This window comes from Suncus etruscus, chromosome 13 (assembly GCF_024139225.1).
Source record: "Suncus etruscus isolate mSunEtr1 chromosome 13, mSunEtr1.pri.cur, whole genome shotgun sequence".
Taxonomy (NCBI): Eukaryota; Metazoa; Chordata; class Mammalia; order Eulipotyphla; family Soricidae; genus Suncus; species Suncus etruscus.
The window spans coordinates 9,809,670-9,832,084 of NC_064860.1; the positions used below are offsets into that span (position 1 = coordinate 9,809,670).

A 22,415-nucleotide genomic window follows, 5' to 3' on the forward strand; every position below is an offset into this window, starting at 1 on the left:
AATTGTTCTTAGATAAGATGATATAGCAGCATAATTTAATTCACCATGGGTGGATTTATAAATTCAAGATGAATCTTATAACACTACAAACATCTTTTACCTAGATAGGAATATTCCAAATATAATGGAAATATATATCTGAATAAATAATATGATCTGTTTCTTCTCTCCATTACCAATAGCTCACTGATATTTAAATGCACATAGTTATTAAAATCATTTTTATAGGTTATGTTCTAAGGAAGTCTCTTAAGTAAGGTAGAAACATTTATATAATATCATGACACACCCATTTTTTTTGTTTTTTTGGCCACACCCAGTTACGCTCAGGGGTTACTCCTGGCTATGTGCTCAAAAATCACTACTGGCTTTGGGGACCATATGGGATGCCGGGGGATCGAACTGTGGTCTGTCGTAGGCTAGTGCTGGCAATGCAGATGCCTTATTCTCCGTGTCACTGCTCTAGTTCATGATGCAGCTTCTGGATACCCCTAAATTATATTCCGAAACTCTTATAGTGAACATTAATCTTTTTATTTAACAGTATGTCTATGTCTTGCAGCATTGGAAACTACATAGTAGCAAAGAATTTACTTAGGTATTAATTATAGGGCATGTAGTACCAAGATTTCTAATTTTTGTTCAGTATAATTGTTTCTTTGTTGAGCAGCTTTCTTTGATATTGCTGATCTGATAAACTCCATATTATATCATTGTTTTCATCCCTCTTCTTTCTTTCTCTAGTTGCATTAAAATCACCTTCAGCTGACAGAAGTGGAGTCCAGGATAATAGTTCAACAAAATTCAGACAAAGCCTGAACTTACAAGAAGGAGAATTTCTATTACAGGTAAATCTAAGTAAATATAGTTTCACATAATAAAGGCAGTTGTTAATGAAAATTCATCAAGCATTTCTAAATTATTATGAGCTTAATTTTGTTATCATGTTTTGTCTTCACTCCAATTACAGTAAGATGCTATATGCCAGTATGGTAGTTCCTTCATCTGTGGTTTGTCCTTTTATGATTTTACTTATCTCTGATAGCCTATGAAGAGTTATATTCTGAGAGAGCAAGAGTGGTCACCTTCACATATTTTATTATAGCATATATAATAAGCCTGTACTTTTTATATTATAGAACATATAAAGATATAGGTTCTGTTTATTGTTGATCTATTACTCTGTGTAATATATATGAACTTGATCATATCTAACTGTAATTAGAAGAATTACTAGTATTGTATGTGGGTATATACTTGCATATAGGTACGTTTTACTACTATAGAAGATTTTTGGGGGCCAGAGAGATAATACAGCGATAGGGCGCTTGCCTTGCAAGCAGTTGACCCAGGACCAAGGTTGATTCAAATACCAGCATTTCATATGGTTCCCTGTGCCTGCCAGGAGCAATTTCTGAACACAGAGCCAGGAGTATCCCCTGAGCACCACCAGGTGTGATCCAAAAACCAAAAACCAAAAATAAAAAGGTTTATGGTAATTTGGCAGCCACTGATGTTTCTTGGAATATATAGTTAGGGATGATTACTGTACTTGAGATAGCATGGAGGTAGGGTGTTTGCCTTGCATGCAGAAGGCTGACGGTTCGAATCCCAGCATCCCACATGGTCCGCGGGAGGAATAACCCCTGAGCACTGCTGGGTGTGACCCCAAAAAAACGAAGAAGAAAAAAAAACAAAACAAAAAAAAGAGAAAAATTGAAATGTAAAACAGATTAATTATAGATCTACTCATCATTTGCCCTGTTTTAAATACAAAGAATTTCTAGATGATTTTATTAGTATATTTTTACTTATGGATTTTTTAAAGGTTCTCATTTAAGGCATTAATTTGTATATTTGTGTTTGTGTGTGTAGAAAGAATATAGCTCTAATATTTGTATTTTATTGTTCAAAACTCTCCTTGAGATATTTTGTGACTGTTTTCTTTTGATGGTAGTCTGTGACTTAACATGGAATAGATTTTCTCGGGAACTTGTAAAATTTTTGTGCAGTCGAGGAGATGGTACAGTGGGTAAAGTGTTTGTTTGCTTTGCACAAGGCTGACTTAGTTTCATCCCCGACACTCCATATGGTCTGTTGTATACCACCAGGAAAGATCCTGTAGAGTAGACGGGTGTAAGCCTTTGAGCATAGCAGGGTGTGCCCCCAAAACAACTAAAAAAAGCAAAGATTATTTTTGTATATACATAAAATTTGTATCATATTCCTTTAAAGATTTAAATAGACTTGATTTTATATCTTAAATTTTCTTTGGGATTTCAGGCATGTACCAGTGAGTTTACTGGAAAGAATTGAACAAATGTAAAATTAAATCTGGAGTGCAACAAAGAAAATAACTTTCTATTTAAGTCTCGGTGAATATAAATTTTAATTTGCCTCTCCTTGATCAAATAAAAGGCATGCGTAGTTTCTTCTCACTTCAGGGATATATAATGTATCTATATTTGACTAATAATTTTTAGCATTTTAAAGAGATTTTCTTTAGTAGTAACAGTGGCAGTCTTAATTGATAGTCTGTGAATGAATATTATGTGAGTATTGTCACTTAGTCTCATCACTTATTTTTTTTTAACTGTTTTCTTATAGGCACTGAATGGTTTTGTGTTGGTTGTCACTACAGATGCTTTGGTTTTTTATGCTTCTTCAACCATTCAAGACTACTTGGGATTTCAGCAGGCAAGTACATTTGAGAGTTTTAAGTATGTACTTTAGAATAGATTAGAAAACTTTCTGATTTTATGTTTGTGTATTTTAAGACGTAAATGATTACTTGTTTATATAATCAAATGTGTGTGCCAAAGTACAAAATATTTATAGCTTACATATTTAAATGTAATAGTAATTTTCAGTATAATTTCTCAAATATTCATTGATGATTATATTTTGTTTTCTCTTTTAATTATTAAGAAATACATACTACTTACTCCAAAGTTCCAAGTAGAATTTATATGTTCACATGTGTGTGTGTACTTGTGAAACTTTAGATATAAGGAATAGATAGTATATATTACTTCATATATATATATATACATATATATATGAAAATTTAGGGTAAGAGCTACATATTTGGAAGACAAAGTTATTTTTTATAGAATTAATTATGAATACTAGATGTATTGACACCTTAGAAAAATGAAGTGATATATAAAGATAAAAGCAAAAACTTGGCTTGTTTTATGTTTTCTGAAATGTCGGTTTCACTTTGGGCAGATAGTTGTGGCAAGAGTAGAGGGAGAAAAGGAGGAGCAGAAAGCAGAAAGACTGAAAGTCCTTAAGGGACTTAAATTTCAATTTGCCTAACATTGAATGAGTAAACAGTGATTTACAACAGTTTTAAAGTACAGTTGACTATTAGCTGTTATGTATTAGTAGTTCTTACTGTTCAAAGGAACATGAAAAACTCGATAAAAGTTAAGAAAAATCTTTAGGTCTCTCAAATACTCAGATTCAGTGGGTGAAAAAGGAACTTGGGACTATAAAATTCGGTCATGTTACCAAGACTCTTAAATTATGTTATATATGCAATGGAAGTTACCAATATTTTTATTAAAGAATTGTATTTACTTGAATCTTTGAGATGTTAACTCTGGCAGTAGTAAACTATTTAATTTGGCTGTAGCAAAAGATGGTTTACTGTTAGGAGATTAAGTTTCTAGAACTGTTTAAGTCAAGAGCTAACGTAGTGGAAATCTGGAGGCCTGAGTGATAGATAGCACAGTGGGTAGGCCATTTGCCTTACACGTGACCCACCCAGGTTTGATCCCCAGCATCCATATGGTCCTCTTACCCTGACAGAAGTGATTTCCGAGTACAGAACTAGGAGTAACCCCAAAACAAAAAAGAGATAAAGTAGTGGAATCTGGCTATTGCCACAAAGTCTAAATTCCATTTTTTCTAAACTTCAAGTAAAATGTATTAACAGCTCACAGAATAGCCTAGTTTATACCTAATAAATCATCTTAATCATTACTTGTTGATATAATTTACAGTCACTAAGAAATCAGATTAATTCAGTCTATCTCTACTCATGTAAAAATATCCACGTTGCCGGGATATTCTTTAAGAACATATTCATGTCATACTGTTTATGCTCTGTTTTTAAATTGATGTTTGTAGCAACAACGAGTAATGAAGTTGATAGAATAACCATTGCCCTTTATTTTATTCACATCTAAACGTCCTGTCTACAGTATTCCTTTGGAAAATAGATCATTTACCTCTTCCTTGTGTGGATATGTTGGTATTTGTACAAATGTAATAGATGGAAAAGTTTTTGCCATAAGTTGAGGTTAAAGAATGTTAGAACATTGCAAAGGCTGAGTGGCAAGAAACAGGGGAAGGCTTCTGACATAAGAAAGGTAGTTCATCCCTACTCTGATGGAATCTGCGACAAGTAAAATTTTAGTGTTAAATGTTAGAGAATAAGATAGTCAATAGATACATGGTGATTATCAAGCTTACAGAAAAAGACAAATTTTTAAGTAAGATTTAAAGTCTAGTATTTAAAGGATGACTTGAAGGATAAAATAGGCAGAAATTCATTTGTTATAATTATGTAACTGAGGAAGTAACATATTTGGCTGAAGTCTTAGTGTTGAGAATGGTGGCATATAACTTTCATTTATGAGTTAAAGTGCTTTTCATTGCTTTTCCTAACTTGGCTGACCAAGTAGCTCTACTAGGTAACTAATTGATTTACTCTCTTCACCTTAAGAAGCACTCACTGATCGTGATGGGATTGTTCATTATTTTAGTAAGCCTCTTTTAAAATCATTCCTCTTCTCTTCATTTTATTTGTAGTCTGATGTCATACATCAAAGTGTGTACGAACTTATTCATACTGAAGATCGAGCTGAATTTCAGCGTCAGCTACTCTGGGCATTAAACCCTTCTCAAATTGCTGACTCTGGGCAAAGAATTGATGGTAAGAATGTTATTTTTCAAAGGAGGCGGGAAATTCCTGATGAAAGTTGACCAAGAAAAAGTACATTGCTAAGACTGTACTTGCAGGGATCATCTCTCTATCATTACTAGGCAAGTTTCTCTGATCGTGTAGAACACTAGAAAAAGTACGTTGCTATTGGGCCAAAGTCAGCTACCAGCATAGTTGTCAAAGGTCTGTTTGATGGATGTATTTTAGTAATCTTTACTAAAGATTTAGTAAATCTTAACTAAAGATTACTAAATTGCTTTCATTTTACTAAATGAATTCATTACTAAATGAATGTTTTTATTTAGTAATCTCTACTAAATCTTTACTAAAGATTAGTAATCTTACTAAAATTGCGTTAACTAAAATGACTAAAATTACCTATTTTGTAATATATTTTATCTTTGTTTTGTTTTTTAGCTATATTCTTGCTGCAGGGGACCATGTAGGGTGTTGAAAATTGAACCCAGGTCCATTGTGTATAGGGCAAATGCCATACCTTCTGTACTCTCTCCTGTTTCTTCATCCTTTTTTTGGAGGGTGGGGTGGGTGGTTTGAGCCATACATGGTGATGCTCAGAAGTTATTCCTGGTTCTTTGCTCAGAAATCTCTCCTGGCTTCAGGGACCATATGAGATGGCGGGGATCGAACCTCAGTCCATCCTAGGCTAGAGCAGGCAAGGCAGATGCCTTACCGCTTGTGCCACTGCTCCAGCCCCTTCATCCTCTTTATTAAAAATCTTATAATCACAAAGGTTATACAAGGTGTTAATAGAATATGTGTAAATTATAGTTATAATTTAACAAATAAACTACCATGTACTAGTATAAAAAACTTTTCTCAATAAGCAGTATTTCTAGAAGCCTATAAAAGTGCTAAAATTAATGCATAAGAAAAAGATTACAAATGAAGATATTTGTAAATATATAGCATGTCAAGGAGGAAAGATTTATGTAATGGAGAGCAATAATCAGTTATGATTTCATGTTTGTGTTTAGAAAAAAAACCTCAAGGATGAGGGAGATTTTTGCAGGAATTCCATCATTGGTACCACAAGGCCTACTGTTCGTTCATTACCTGCTCTAGCTCCAGCTCCAGAAGCCTGAGCACTGCTGACTGACTCTGGGTGTTTTATATCTTGCAGAACCTGAGTAGGACCACATTCTTATGTACTTGCATTGAACCACAGGCCTAGATGACCAAGTACTCCCAGGAGTGGCCCTAGTGCCTTGTACACATGACTTAAGAGTGTCCCCAACCCCCCAAACAAAAGGAAGCACACTTCACTCTAAAACTTAACACATATTTAAAATTGTAACGCAAATGTGATTTGTTTTCTCTGTAAACTAAATGTTTTCCTGCTACTTTTTTTTTTTACAGAAGCTAATGGCCTCCTAGAGCCATCAGTTCATTATAATCCCAACCAGCTTCCTCCAGAAAGTTCATCTTTTATGGAGAGGTGCTTCATATGCCGGCTCAGATGTCTGCTGGATAATTCATCTGGTTTCCTGGTGAGGCAAAAAAAAAAAAAAATTGTATGAAACTTATTTTCGACTTATAATATTTTGATCAAATGAAAACAATTGTCTTTGGTGATATTTGAGGTTGAATTTGAAACCTGTACCAATTTGATAGGAAGTAAATTTAAAATGTATTGTACTTTTGGGGCTGAAGTGAGAGTGCAGTGGTAGGGTATTTGCCTTGCACACTGCTGATCCAGGATGGACCTCGGTTCTATACCCCAAGCCAGGAGTGATTTCTGAGTGCATAGCCAGGAGTAACCCCTGAGTGTCACCGGTTGTGTCCCAAAAACCAGAACAAAAAAAAACCGAAAACAATATTCTTTTGAATATTTTCTTTTTTTTTTTTTTTTTTTTGTTGTTTTTTGGTTTTTTGGGTCACACCTGGCATTGCTCAGGGGTTACTCCTGGCTCTATGCTCAGAAATCGCTCCTGGCAGGCTCGGGGGACCATATGGGATACCCGGATTTGAACCGATGACCTTCTGCATGAAAGACAAACACCTTACCCTCCATGCTATCTCTCCGGCCCCTTGAATATTTTCTGTTATTCGGATTCTCTCTGGCAACTGGGATGTGGTCTTATTAACACAAATTGCACCAATATGTGAAGATAGAGTAGTATTGAAACACTTTGTGACTAGTTTGTTTCTAGGACAGGTATGCAAAAACTATAACCTTTCTTTAATGAAATGCTTAAAAAATTAATTATGATTTTTCCATATATTTTGAATAACTGCCTTGGAACAGTGGTTGTATAGACATGATTGATAGATGTCAAGCCAAGATGCTGGGGATCACAGAAGTACACCCATTGAGACAAGAGTCCAATTCAGGGGCCTATGCTCCAGGTTTTCAGACTATCTCCTTGGCTATGTTATGCTTTGTTCTTTTTTTAGAAAATTTTTTTGACCGAAGAGTTTCAAGTTTTTAGGGATAGATTTCCTAGTACTTATTATAAGTTAGTGTTTTTTTTTTTTTTCCTGAGATATAATTTGTTTGTGAAGGGAACTCTTCTTCCTGTGTTGCTTACCCTGTTGATATCAGAATCAGACCTTGGCCTAGTTAGTTTTATTTTGTACAGTTGAATTGTTTATGTTTACATGGTCTGTGCTTCCTCAGTCTTTTCAAATTAATTTAAGAGTTCTAATTCTTGGGCCCACAGATTTGACATGTGGTCGAGTTACATGCTTTGCATGTGTCAAGACTTAGGTTTTGTTCCTTCTAGCACACAGCTACCAAGCAGTGCTGCTGTGGTCCCTGCAGCAGTAACCACAAATAAGGGTTCTGTTTTCTCATGATGATTTAATCCTAGTTCATTATGGAATTTTAATACAATTATACTTTACACTGTGAAGTAGAGGTCAATATATGTGAATCTTGCATTCCAGAAATGTGTATTGAAAGTCTGGGGGATAAGAAGTTGTGTCAAATGTGAAAGGGTACTTGTCAGCTAATATAAACACATATTTCTGCAACATATTTATTTCTGCAACCATTAAAAACTTAAGGAGTGGCTCCCTTATCAATCTCTTAAAGTAATTTTAATGATGTCCTTTGGAAAAACGATTAAAAATAGTAGTTTTCAGGCTCATAAACTGTTGTGGTACTACCAAGAAACCTGGCTATGATTAGACCTTTTCAAAATTAATGAGCTGCTTTTGTGTCTTAAGGCAATGAATTTCCAAGGAAGGTTAAAGTATCTACATGGACAGAACAAGAAGGGGAAAGATGGATCCATCCTTCCATCTCAGCTAGCTTTGTTTGCTATAGCTACTCCGCTTCAACCCCCATCCATACTTGAAATCAGAACCAAAAATTTTATATTCAGAACCAAACACAAATTAGACTTTACACCTACTGGGTGTGATGCCAAGTAAGTAAAACTCTGTTTTATCAAGCTTTTATGTTTTATTGCAGTATTTCTCTTTTTAGTATTTAAAACATACAGTCTAATTATATTATTAAGTATTTTACTCATTTTATCATAAATTTCCTGAAGCATATGACCATCTAATTTTATAATGTCACATTAACTAGCATAAAGGGAATGCACTTATAGAGGTATTATTGAGCATCCTAATGATTTATTTCACATCTCTAGATTGTACAAACTTAATTTTAATTCTAATTAAATACAAACTTAATTTTTAGCCCTAGAATTTGAGTAACTCATGAAAAATTACAAAGTATATAGCATAGCATTATGCTTTGTGCTTTTTGCTAGTATGAGAATGCAGACAGAGGTTTGAGGTTTTACCCTTCAATTGTGGCCTACTATGCATTCTTGTTTTCATTAAAGATTTGTGTTTAATCAGTTAAATTCTTCTTTAGTACTCAGGAAAATAAAATCACCTCTAAAACATAAATTTACAGCCCTCAGCAAAATAGTTAGCTAAATGTGCTTAATTTTTTCCCCTGAAAGTTAATGTGCAGTTCTGAATGTCAAGTAAAACAGTATGAATAAAAGAGAAGCAATTAATATAGACAGTTTTGTTTGTTAATTTTTTTTCTATTTATTCACTTCTTAAACAGAGGAACGCTTGTTTTGGGCTATACAGAGGTAGAGCTGTGCATGAAAGGATCTGGATATCAGTTTGTTCATGCTGGAGATATGCTTTATTGCGCTGAGTGCCATATCCGGAGTAAGTTGTAGTCATGTGCCCATCAATATAGCATGATGTTTTATGTTTAGAGAAACTCTTTGGATAAACTTCTACTTGGTAAAACTTAACTGTACTACAACTGTCACAAAGGAATATTGTATATTTACTACAAAAATGATCATTTTATCTCATGTTTTGCTTAGGAGTTCAATCTTTTTCTTTTTTTTTAGTCTTTTTTTTTTATTTAAACACCTTGTTTACATACATGATTGTGTTTGGGTTTCAGTCATGTAAAGAACACCCCCCATCACCAGTGCAACATTCCCATCACCAATGTCCCAAGTTTCCCTCCTCCCCATCCGAACACTGCCTGTACTCTAAACAGGCTCTCCATTTCCCTCATACATTCTCATTATTAGGACAGTTCAAAATGTAGTTATTTCTCTAACAAAACTCATCACTATTTGTGGTGAGCTTCCTGAGGTGAGCTGGAACTTCCAGCTCTTTTCTCTTTTGTGTCTGAAAATTATCTATGGGTTTTAAGGAGTTCAATCTTACAGTATAATGCTATCATAACAAATTTGCAAGTAATGTTCTCTATTTGAAATGGAAATTGGATTTAGAGAAAATATGGTCAGGAAAAAGGCAGAGGACTTCAGTGTCTGAATATATGAGTGATTCTGAAGTGTGTTCAGTGGGGCTTTAGTGATAGTTGTAAGAATATTCAAAGACCATTTCCTTTTATGAAGATATATTAGCCAAACCCATCTTCATCCCTGAGCAATGCTGAAAACATTAATAATCTACTGAATAAATTAACACAAAGTAGATCCACTGATTTTAAAACAGTATTATAGTTATTAATTTTAATTGAAAAAATTTATATCTTACCTTAAGCCATGCCCTGTTTTGGGTTTTCTTATTTAATTGTAATCTCCTCTTTTACCTTTAGTATGAAATAAAATAGGAAATAGGAAACAAAATAACAAATATGAAGAATTTTTTCTATTTGGCCATACAAGGTCAAAAGCTATCAGGTCCAGAAATATGTCAGATAGGCTTTGTTTCAAATATATTCTTTATTGATGTGAACTTTTATTTTTTTTTATTCATTTAGTGATTAAGACCGGAGAGAGTGGTATGACAGTGTTCAGGCTTCTTACCAAAGGCAACCGATGGACTTGGGTCCAATCTAATGCACGATTAGTTTATAAAAATGGAAGACCGGATTATATCATTGCAACTCAAAGACCTCTAACGTAAGCACCAAGATTTTCAATGTTGTAATTTAAATAACCCCTTAGTTCATAAGTTCTTCTACATGGAAAGTTTAAAAGGAGTTCTAAGAGACTGTAGTGTGAAATGAAAATGTGTCTTGGAGCCGGAGAGATAGCATGGAGGTAAAGCATTTGCCTTGCAATCAGAAGGACTGTGGTTCGAATCCTGGCATCCCGTATGATCCCCCGAGCCTGCCAGAAGTGATCTCTGAGTGTAGAGCCAGGAGGAATACCTGAGCGCTGCCTGGTGTGACCCAAAAACCAAAAATAAAATAAAATAAAATAAAATGTGTCTCAAAAGAAGGTGGCTTCAGTAAACCACAGTGAGAAGACATAACTGATAGATCATTTGTAAGTTAAATGTCTAGGGGTTGTATAAAGGATAGAAAAATTCAAAGTGTGAAGATAGAAATTCAAAATTATGAAGCAATGTCATGTTTTCTAAGTAATTTTAATATTTCTGAGAAACTAATATTTTGAAAAATAATTGAGAATTAATTTTCATATGTGACTTGAAATAAGTCATTTTGTTTATAGTCTTATTTCTGAGTCAACAGCATGTTCTTAAATAATATTTTGATTCTAAGTCTTGCTAATGATATTTGAGTTTTCCCAATGCATCCTGTATAAGACATTTTATAGTTTAATATTGCTATGGGTGTTTATTCCTTTTTTTTTTTGAGGGGGGGTTTTAGTTTTTCCGGCAGTGCTTAGGAGTTACTCCAGGCTCAGCATTCAGAAGTCACTCCTGGCAGGCTTGGGGGATCATATGGGATGCCGGGATTCAAACTGGGGTCTGTCCTGTGTTGGCTGCATGCAAGGCAAATGCTTTACCACTGTGCTATCGCTCCAGCCTCATAAGTGTTTATTCTTTACATTTGAAAAATCAGTTGTTAGTTTATTTGGTTTCGGGGCTGGAGAGAGAGCACAGCGGTAGGACGTTTACCTTGCATGCAGCCAATTCAGGACAGGCTGTGGTTTGAATCCTGGCATCACATATAGCCCCATGAACCAGCCAGGAGCGATTTCTTAGTGCAGAGCCAGGTGTAACCCGAGTGCCGCCAGGGATGACCAAAAGAAAATCATTGGATTTCATTGAAATTATAGTTCTTTGGATGAGAATTAATATCTTGTATTAAGTCTTCCCAGTGCATATACATAGTTTATATCCATGTGTGCACTTAAATTCATTCCGAGACATTTCGTACATTATTAACATGTTGGTCTATGCTCAGCTCTTACTCCTAATGGGGCTTTCAGAGACTATATATGGATCAGGAAATTTAGTTCAAGTACACTATGTCAGTGTAATAGAAATAGCATTATAGGACCATTCAGATAATATTGCAAGATGCTTATCTTGCATGTGACCAACCCAGTTCAGTCTGTGGCATTAAAAATGGTTTGCTGGGGGCCCGGAGAGATAGCATAGCGGCGTTTGCCTTGCAAACAGCCGATCCAGGACCAAAAGTGGTTGGTTCGAATCCCGGTGTCCCATATGGTCCCCCGTGCCTGCCAGTAGCTATTTCTGAGCAGACAGCCAGGAGTAACCCCTGAGCAATGCTGGGTGTGGCCCAAAAACAAACAAAAAAAAAATGGCTTTCTGGGTATGCTCTCTTCAAAAAAAATTACTATTTTTATCTTGTTTCCTACAAAGGCTTTTAAGATTTGAATATTTACCATGAACTTCTAGAAGTGTTCAGCTACTTTTGTAAATACTAAATTTTATATGAAAAAAATTTCCCTTCTACTGATCGGAAATGAGTTTTAAATGGGAACAGATACTTTCTCTACGTACTTGATATTTTTCTCCTTTATCTTATTATCTCTGTTCTAAAATCTACAGTGATACTTTTTATTGTTGTTCTTCTGTGGTACTGGGAATTAGAATCAGCCCATACAGATTTAAAAACTCTTTATTGTCGAGCTACAGCCCAAGAACTAACGAAACATTTCCTGATCAGAAATTCGGTCTCTTTAAATAATGTCAAAATATTGCAGTTTCAAAGTTGTAACTTATGGCTTACTGTTTCTTCTTGTACACTTGATTTTCTATTTTATCTATTCTTTGTTGTCTGCTAAGTTCTCTCTTTGGGTTGTTGCATTTCGTTCATTATAAACACAGCAACTGTGACCATTTATATACTGTGATCCTACTAAACTTTCTGGACTTTTTTTGTGTAGAATATTCAACATATGAATGACTCTACAAAGTCTTTATACAAGATTCAAATCATTTAATTTGTCTAAAACATTATACTATCAGTCCTTAGGAAAAACATTATGCAAAAATAGTTTTCAAACTTGGGATTTTTCTTTGTGGCTGGTCTGATAAATTTTAGATGAGAAAAGTTCCTAATAGTTTCATACTTTCCTCTGATATCCCACAAATGAGTGAGATTATTCTATGTCTATTCCTCTCCCTCTGATTCATTTCACTTCATATCTATATCCATATGTAGGTAAGCAAATTTCATGACTTCATTTTTCCTAACAGCTACATAGTAATCTATTTCATAGATGTAATTTCCCACTTTCTTATACACATTTTAGAGAAGAAGAAGGAGCAGAGCATTTACACAAACGAAGTACAAAACTGCCTTTTATGTTTACCACTGGCGAAGCAGTATTGTATGAGTTAGCCAACCCTTTGCATGCCCTGATGCAACCATTGCAGAAACAGACCCAAAATGGTGCGAGTCAAGATTCTGCTGCCAAATCAGCTCTCAGCTTGGATTCTCTTCATCCCAGCTCTGTCCTGGCGGCCCTCATTCAACAAGATGAGTCTATATATCACTATCCTACTTCGAGTTCCATGCCTTTTGAAAGAAATTTTGACAGGGCTCTGAGTGATTTGCAGTACAGCGCCATACCACCGGAAAATGATCTCCCCACACTTGAGCCATTGGGTCAGACTCAGGAAGTGAGCCCTGATAATAAAAACAGTGACTTATACAACATTATGAAATACCTGGGTGTTGACTTTGAAGATATCAAACACATGCAGCAAAATGAAGAATTTTTCAGAAGCGACCTTTCGAGCGAAGGGGACTTGCATGACATTAACGTCGATGAGATCCTGACCTACGTTCAGGACTCTCTGAATAAGACTGCCTTTTTGGGTTCAGGTTACCAGCAACCCCTGGTTCCCAATGCAGCCTCCTGCATGGTGCAGGAGAGCCTGCGGTTAGAGCCGCCACCACCAACACCCCTTCAGAAGCATCAGGCCACGGAGCAGCAGCAGCAGCTATGTCAGAAAATGAAGCATATGCAGGTGAATGGCCTGTTCACAAGCTGGAACTCGGCGCAATCTGTGCCCCTGAGCTGTTCACAGCAAGATCTCCAGCCCTATGTCTTTTCAAAATTACCTGGGGCCAGTCAGGGGTTTCCCTACAAAGCTGAGATGGCCACCATGCCTTATACACAGAACTTTATTCCCTGCAATCAGTCGATGCTACCAGAACATTCCAAGAATCTCCAACATTTAGACTTTCCCACAGGGAATTTTGAACCTTCCCTCTACCCTCCAGCTACTCCTTTAGAAGATTTTGTCACATGTTTACAAGTTAATGAAAGTACAAAGCAAGAAGTCGTTCGGCAGCCAGCCATGGTAACACCTCAGACCTGCTATGCTGGAGCAGTATCAATGTACCAGTGCCAGCCGGAGATTCAACACAACTCCATGTCTCACCTGCAGTATCATCCTACCATGCCAAGCTCACAGGCATTTGCCAGCAAGGTAAGAGCATAATCCAACAGAATAAATCCCTTCCAAAGATTCTCTGATATTAGCAATGGGCTTGAATTACACCATGTTGTCCGTGACTGATTTGAATCTCTTATCTGCCGCATTCTTGTGAACATTTTAAATTGTCTAATTTGTACATCAGGATATTTTAGATAAATAGTTTCAAAATTGACAAGAAAACAAAGGGTTAAAAAAAGTTTGTCCTTTGAAGAATTGACTTCAGGAATCAGTGATGGTGAAATGGATGGTTTGCATGTGTCCGGCTGGGTCTGATTTCAGATACTATATGGTTCTCGACCCCCAAATGAAATGACTTCAAATAGATATGAATTAAAAAGGTCCAAAGCTGAGTTTTAAAAATTCCTTTTTTTGAACCCATTGCCCTATATCAGTATTTACTTTCCATCATGGAGGGAGTGCTGGAAATGGTCATGGAGAGCATTAGATCAGACTTAGGAAGTGCACCCACCTGTCTGAGCACTTTAGATAGATTCCCAGAGAGTTAACAAAGGGCCAGTAGGACAAGTAAGTTGGAGTACCATTGTACCTAGGAGCCTCAATTTTCTCTGGTATTCTTTTTTATAGATAGAGGTCATAGATAGATAGATAGATAGATAGATAGATAGATAGATAGATAGATAGATAGATAGATAGATAGATGATGGATAGATAGATAGATAGATAGATAGATAGATAGATAGATAGATAGATAGATAGATAGATAGATAGATAGATAGCATAAAGCAGGTTTGGTAATGTTCAGCTAGACTTGAATCATCTGCCTACCCCCTTTCAGGCAATATTTTAATATGTGTTTGTGTGTATACATACATGTATATTATATATTCTCAAAGGTATCTGGATATATATAAGGTATATTTGTATACCTTAGCAGGATCTGCATATATATGTATGTTTATCTCACAGTACCTTAGCAGACATCAATACCACTTGATCTTTTGTGGCTAGGACCACATGCATTGCCAGACTTTGAGGTATGCTATAAGTAAGCCACACGCCCTCTCTCCTTTGTAGTGCTATTCTTTTGTGGCTTTGGAATCAGGATAACTTTGACCTCATAAAATGTGTCTAGGAAATCCTGCCCCTCTTTTTGGTAAAATTTACTAGTGAAACTATTAGTGCAAACTATGAATTTACATTTCCATTCATAAGACTTTGTTCTGTTTTCTCATGACCAAGTTGTTGCAGATAATCATCATAGTTGATGACAATTTTTTTAAATTACATGTTCTAGCTTACATATGTATTCATATATATCTGATTATGTAAATAAATATGAGTATTATTAATTAAATCATATTCTAGCTTATATGTGTATTTATACCTATATATATATATCTACATATACTAACTATATATAATTATATATCAATAAACATAAATATATAAATAAAATATACATATATCCATAAGAGCCTACTCTTGATTTCAGTAATCTTTTATATTGTCTTTTTCTGATGTTGGTGTTTAAAAATATATACTTCCATACTTCCACACTCTGAAACTTGGGAAAACATTTGCAATAGTTTACTTATTTTCATAATATTGCTTTAAACTTTTGGAGCGTAGTGAAAAGTCATGTTAATGAGATGTTTGGTACACTTGTTAATTTACAGTTTTTACCTTCCTAAGCCAGTTTATACTGCATTAGTAAGAGTTCTCTACACCTGTTTAAGTGTCTCACAGAGAGGTTCCAAACCAAGTTACTCACTGTCCTCCCTGGAAAGAAGTATCACATAAAATTGACAAGAATAAAATGTAGGGGTCAGGAAGGTGGCGCTAGAGGTAAGGTGTCTGCCTTGTAAGCGCTAGCATAGGATGGACCATGGTTCGATCCCTCGGCGTCCCATATGGTCCCCCCAAGCCAGGGGCGATTTCTGAGCGCATAGCCAGGAGTAACCCCTGAGCATCAAATGGGTGTGGCCCAAAAACCAAAAAAAAATAAAATGTAAACACCACTTAAGAACTATACTAACTAGGGGCCGGAGAGATAGCATGGGGGTAAAGCGTTTGCCTTTCATGCAGGAGGTCGTCGGTTCGAATCCTGGAGTCCCATATGGTCCCCTGTGCCTGCCAGGAGCAATTTCTGAGCCTGGAGCCAGGAATAACCCCTGAGCACTGCCGGGTGTGACCCAAAAACCACAAAAAAAAAAAAAAAAAAAAAAAAAAAAAAGAACTATACTAACTAACTTGTAGTCAGTAGTCGTTATAATGTTCTCACTAAAACACGTTGGTTAAGAAATATAATGCCTGTTATGTAGTCATTGAAAAAAACTAGTAACATGTCAGAAGTAAGCTGAAGTCTGACACAAATGGCCCTATTGAATTGTCTGTGTCACTTATCTGTAGTAGCTAGTAGAGAATACACAATATTTTAAAGTTTAAAATGAGAAAGGGTTTTAGGCTTAAATACATTCGGGAAGATGGTTGTTGAAAATGTTTTATTTGCTGAAGATGTCATAAAGTCGCATTGCTTTTTGTTTTCAGTTTCCGAATGGAGATGCTTTAAATGAGACTTACGCGGCTGAATTAAGTCCCATGAGCGATCCTCGGTCTACTGCACAACTTCAGTCCCTTCATCACCCCACAGAAGCTAGACCTTTTCCTGATTTGACAGCCAGTGGATTTCTCTAATTCTAAAGTCCCATGTTCACCTGAACTTTTTCAAGATAAATCAACATACCCATTTTTTGACATAGACATCAGTGTATGTTGCTCACAGTGTTATTCCAAGCCCAAGTCTACAAAATATCATCCTGTACACAATCATCATTAAAACAGGAAGTATGCTGCCACAGGGAAGTAAGATGTTATCTTTTTCTATTTTGTTCTTTCAGTGCAGATCATAAAGTGGTTTGGTGCTTCTTTGAAGTCAGTCTCACTGCTTTCTTTATTCTTTTTTTTTTTGTGGTTTTTGGTTTTTGGGTCACACCCGGCGGTGCTCAGGGGTTACTCCTGGCTGTCTGCTCAGAAATAGCTCCTGGCAGGCCCGGGGGACCATATGGGATACCGGGATTCGAACCAACCACCTTAGGTCCTGGATCGGCTGCTTGCAAGGCAAACACCGCTGGGCCCTTTCTTTATTCTTAATATATAAGTGCCTCCCTTTTACACTGTAAGATGTATATTTTACATAAAATATTCTTTTGCTCTTAAAAATTATAATAGTCCATGCAACAACATTATTCATTTCCCATTAATTTTTTATTAATCTAACCATGTAACTGTACTGTAACCTAAAGGACAAAAACTGATTATAAATTATTTATTACATAATATAATTGCTTCTATCCTAAATTTTTATGTGCCTTATAAGGAAAAAGACCTGAAATTAAAATGTTTTTGAAATTAGTTCTTCATTATAATAGGATAATAGCACTAAAATTCCAAGAGAAAAGGATCTACCACTAAAGTTATATGTTACAATGTGAAAAATGTGCTATAAATAGTGCAACATATTAATTAACATGTAGTTAACATGTTAACATGCTTTTGTTTCTAGCTCTTAAGTACTTGTCGTGTGTAAAATCATTGAAATGTTTTAGAATTCTTTAAGCATTTTATATTGATTTTACAAACTTCCCTTAAGTACAGTGGAAGCTATTTGTTTTTCTCATATATGAGAAGTGTTAAGACTGAACAAACAAATGTCTGGTGCAAAGTATTATGAGTGAAATAAATGGTGCATTGTAGACAAGTAAATTATTTGTAAAATATTTTATCTTAAAGATGCCAAACAAGAAATTCACACTTTGCTATTAAAGAAAAAAAGAAGAAGACATGGATCTAGTTCTGTAATGAAGTTGGTCTTGATCAGAGGCTCCAGTGGGAGCATGCTTGCTTGATAAGCCATGACTGTGGCCAATTGTCAGTTTAAAAAATGGCCCCTATTAACTACTTTTCTCTAAAGATTTGAAAGTACTACTGCTTGCCATCCTTTCAGTTTATATTTTGAATCTATACAATCATGTGGGTCTTAAAAAAAAAAAACAAATTAGTCTAAAAGTGTGTTAATTTGTTTCAATGAGGTAGAAGTAAAGAATTAGATGAATGGTCTGATGATGCTTTAAAAAACATTAAGGCCTTTCATTGAAAATATTTATATAACCAATTTGTTACTGCTTTCTCTGGGCTTTTGTAATGTGATTATGACGACAATCAGTTCGAAACTTATAAAATTAGAAGTTTCAAAGCAATATTGTATATTTCATCTATATAAAATGTTTCTACTACCATACTCAACCACTATATAAAATTTTTCTGATAATAAAACCATATTCAACCAAATCAATCTTTGTCATATTGCTAAATAAACAAAACTTTCTACACACTGAATTTTTAAATAGCTGCAGTTCTAAAGGTTTGAATGTGCTTAGAATTATTCAGTGTTTTAATGTAATAAAGTCTTCACTCAGTGTTTTATATTACTAAACTTTACCTAAATGTCATGGATTTTGTTTAAAGTATATACTTATCAAAATTTGTATACTGTACTTCATGGTAATAAAACAATCAGCAAATATGACTATTAAGTTCTAATGTAAATTCTTTTTGGTTCATCTGAAGAAAATGAGTATGGTATTTTAGTATGGTATTTAGGTGGTTTATACTACTTAAGAAATGCTTTAGCCAACAATTCACAGTCTCCTTAGAAATATATGCCCCTATATCTGAAGATACACATTTCCAATAATTTGACATGTTCACATACTTCTGGGAAGGACTATTCTTTTAAGCCATGTTAATGATGTATTAGAACACACAATTAAACAGCATTTTAATGGATAATATTTTAAGAACGTTTAACAGAAACTTTGAAAGCAGTCAGATCATGCTTATGTGATATGATTTTTTTTTCTTTTTGGTTTTAGGGCAACACTAGGCAGCACTAGGTTCTGACTCAGAAATGGTTCCTTGCAGGCTTGGGGGACTATATGGGATGCCAGGGATTGCACCTGGGTTGGCTGTGTTCAAGGCAAACACCCTACCCACTGTGTTATCACTCTGGCCCCTAGAAGATTTTTTTTAAAGTAAAACTATGTTTTCTTATCTGACACATTAAATTCATATATCATAAGCCGGTAATTTGGGAGGAAAGGGCTACACTGTACTCTCTGGTCCCTGCAATTACTTTAAAAGAGAAGTTTCTGTGAAAACAGATTACTTCTATTATTTTAGCATTCCTTTACGTGGAGAAAAATATTCTATTGTAAACATTGGGAGTTAGCATTTGATTTATTGCTGTGCACTTAATATAGACTAAAACACTGTATCTAAGAATTACATATACTTTACTCTTTGTTAAGTGGCGATTATGAATGACTGGTGTCTACATTTTACGTCGCTTCCATAATCACCAAGGGTGATAACAACTCACAGAACTAGATGATTACTCTTGTATTTCACAACTTTCAAGTTCGCTGAATGACCAATGACCTTGTTGTCATAGGTTGATTGTGTGACTACTGCCTTATTGAAGTGTCTCAAATTCTTTGATCTCATCTCACAAGTGTGATGTGAAACAAAAAGATATTTGTAGAGCACAATTTGAAAGCAGTACAACAGAACTAAAGTGACCCAGTTCGAGTCCTGGTTTAACACTTAGGAGATAGGAATTGCTGGGAAGAAATATTTAAACTCTAAAGCTGTTTCCTTTCCTGTAACCTAAGGAAAACTGTAATACCTGTCTCACTGCAGGGTTCAGTAAATAAGCCTGTAAAATCACTTTGCTCCTCCTCAGAATGGGAACTTTTGAGCAATAAAAAATATAGCATTAGATTAAAACACATACAATACATGAATACTTTTTTTTTTTAGTTTTCTAAATAAAAAGAATTCTAAACAGTAACTTGTTTATAGTAAGTCTACCCATGATTATGGGCTGAATTCAGCACCTTGTTTGTAAACAGTACAGAAATAGGGATATTAAAGTTTATACTGTAGAAATCCTGCAAGCTGTACTTTAGCCAAATGACAACGGTTAGTGCCATGAATGCTAAGTATATCCTTTTTTTTGTATTTTGGTTTTTCGGGCCACACCCGTTTGATGCTCAGAGGTTACTCCTGGCTAAGTGCTCAGAAATTGACCCTGGCTTGGGGGACCATATGGGACTCTAGGGATCAAACCGCTGTCCTTCCTTGTCTAGAGCTTGCAAGGCAGACACCTTACCTCTAGCGCCACCTCGCCAGCCCCGTTAGTATATCCTTTTAAATATTATGTTATGACAACCATTCTTCAGACCTAATATTATCAAAGACAACTAACCCTAATGTAATAATGAAAAAAGTCAAACAAATCCAAAGACAGTGCACATTTTTTAACAAATTCTGAGAAGAGTTAAGGTCATGAAAAACACATAGAAAATAAAACATCAACACATAGCAGAGATGAAGGAGGCATGACAACTAGATCCAGATGGCCCATTTGCTTCAGTGCTAGAAATAAAAGAACCTTAGTGACAAACCTAAGTAGAGTTTAGTTAATTATGTAAATGTATCATGATCCTGTATGATTTTAATGTGAGAAGTCTGGATGAAGAAAGAACCTAAAGGAAAACCGTGTCTTTATGACTTTAAAATTATTCCAAAAGTTTTAAGACCATTTTTATTAAAAATAAATAGCTTGAGATGGAGAGGTAATACAATGGTTAAAGTTCTCTTTATATCTATATCTATATAGAGAAACACATAAAGATATATAGCTTGTTAATTTTCAGATAGCATACTCAGTAGTCAGTACTCAGTAAGAATCTTTACCATCTCTGTCAGTTAAACAAATAATAGCCCTCTCATCCTATTAACAAATTATGTGATTTTTTTCGAATATTAAGACACCATGATTTACTATAATGTTAATGATAGTTTCATGTACAGTGTTTCAATGCAGTTTAATTTATAGGCCAACTCGGATTCTGTTGTTTGTTATTCGCTTACTGCATTTCTTTATGAGAAACATATGAGAGACCTATTCTGTGTCTGCCCCTTTCTGTATGACTGACCTCACAGGATTTTCTTTGTTTTCCATCTCCAGTTCATTGTTTCTTTGACCTTCTGACATCTTTTTCAGGTCCTGACACATCCACTAGACTAGACTAAGCTATCTTGCCACTCCAGCAAAATACAGTCACGCCTTATACTTTGAGCTTTGGAACTGACCTCCATCATCTTGAAAATTTCCCCTTTGAAAAAGCACTCTCTCCTTTCTACTTACCCAGTGCTTGATGGAATTAGCTCTTTACCCTCATTATGTTCTCTAGAGCATACATTTTAAATTTTTGAGTCCATTCCTCTATCAGAATTTCAGGAATGTGGTTATATTATAGAACTGTTTACTTCCTTATTGTTTGTTGACACTCCAGTACATAGCTCTGACGAGAAATCTGACTTGCTATAAAAAAAAGTATTAAATAGGACATAGTATTTAAAAGGACCTTATCATATACTTTCATTTTTTTGTTTGTTTGTTTTTATGTGGGCCCAGACCCAGCGGCACTCAGATTACATCTGGCTCTTTGATCAGAAATCACTCATGTTAGGGCCAGAGCAAAGAGGGTAGAGGACATTTACCTTGCCCCAGGTTTGATCCCTGACATCCCATAAGGCTCCCCCAAGCCTGCTAAGAGTAGGCTTTCTGAGTTTGGAGCCAGGAGTAATCACTGAGTGCTGCCGGGTACCATATGGTATAACATGATCGAACACGGATCTCTTGCATGCAAAGCAAATACCTTCATTGTTGTGCTACTGTTCCAACCCTCACTATATTTATATTATGAAGTAAATATTGATTCTGTAATCTTTTTTGTAAAGGAACCCCTAACTCTCTAGTCATATTGAATATCAAAAAATATTAAAATATTTCGTTATCTTCAGTTATTGATTGTGCTAGCTAATGCCTAGTCTGACCATATGACTATCAATGAAAAAATTTGTGTGATACTTCCTAGAAAACTTCTGAAAGAGATCTAATATAAAGGAGGGCTTTATAATTTGTCTTTATGCCTTTCCCTTTTTACTTCTACATTTCCTTTTTACATGTGGATGTGATGGGTAGAAACCCAGCAGCTATTTGGTACCTTGAAAACTAGCTGTAATGTCAAGATGATGAAGCAAAAATAGAATGACTCACATCTCGTGACTTAGAAATATCGATCAAACCTTTATCTACCTACTCTGTCTTTCTTGTATAAGACAGACTTCTGTCTCTGTTACCCCAGCCATTCTGCTAATCTCTGATCAGCTCCACCCCTTTTGTTACCTCATATCACTCTGCAATGATATCTTCATCTCCAACTTG

General features: G+C 35.3%; 1 protein-coding gene across 1 annotated transcript in view; it reads left to right on the forward strand.

Moving 5' to 3' along the window:
• Positions 1-17,014, forward strand: part of AHR (aryl hydrocarbon receptor) — a 53,106-nt gene extending 36,092 nt beyond the window's left edge. The window contains exons 3-11 of the mRNA XM_049785693.1: positions 745-848; positions 2,608-2,697; positions 4,822-4,945; positions 6,332-6,462; positions 8,144-8,346; positions 9,006-9,115; positions 10,194-10,335; positions 12,907-14,092; positions 16,610-17,014. Of these exons, the coding sequence (XP_049641650.1) occupies positions 745-848; positions 2,608-2,697; positions 4,822-4,945; positions 6,332-6,462; positions 8,144-8,346; positions 9,006-9,115; positions 10,194-10,335; positions 12,907-14,092; positions 16,610-16,756 (2,237 nt within the window). The 3' untranslated portion in view covers positions 16,757-17,014. The remainder of the gene's footprint in view (positions 1-744; positions 849-2,607; positions 2,698-4,821; positions 4,946-6,331; positions 6,463-8,143; positions 8,347-9,005; positions 9,116-10,193; positions 10,336-12,906; positions 14,093-16,609) is intronic.
• Positions 17,015-22,415: the final 5,401 nt, after the last annotated feature.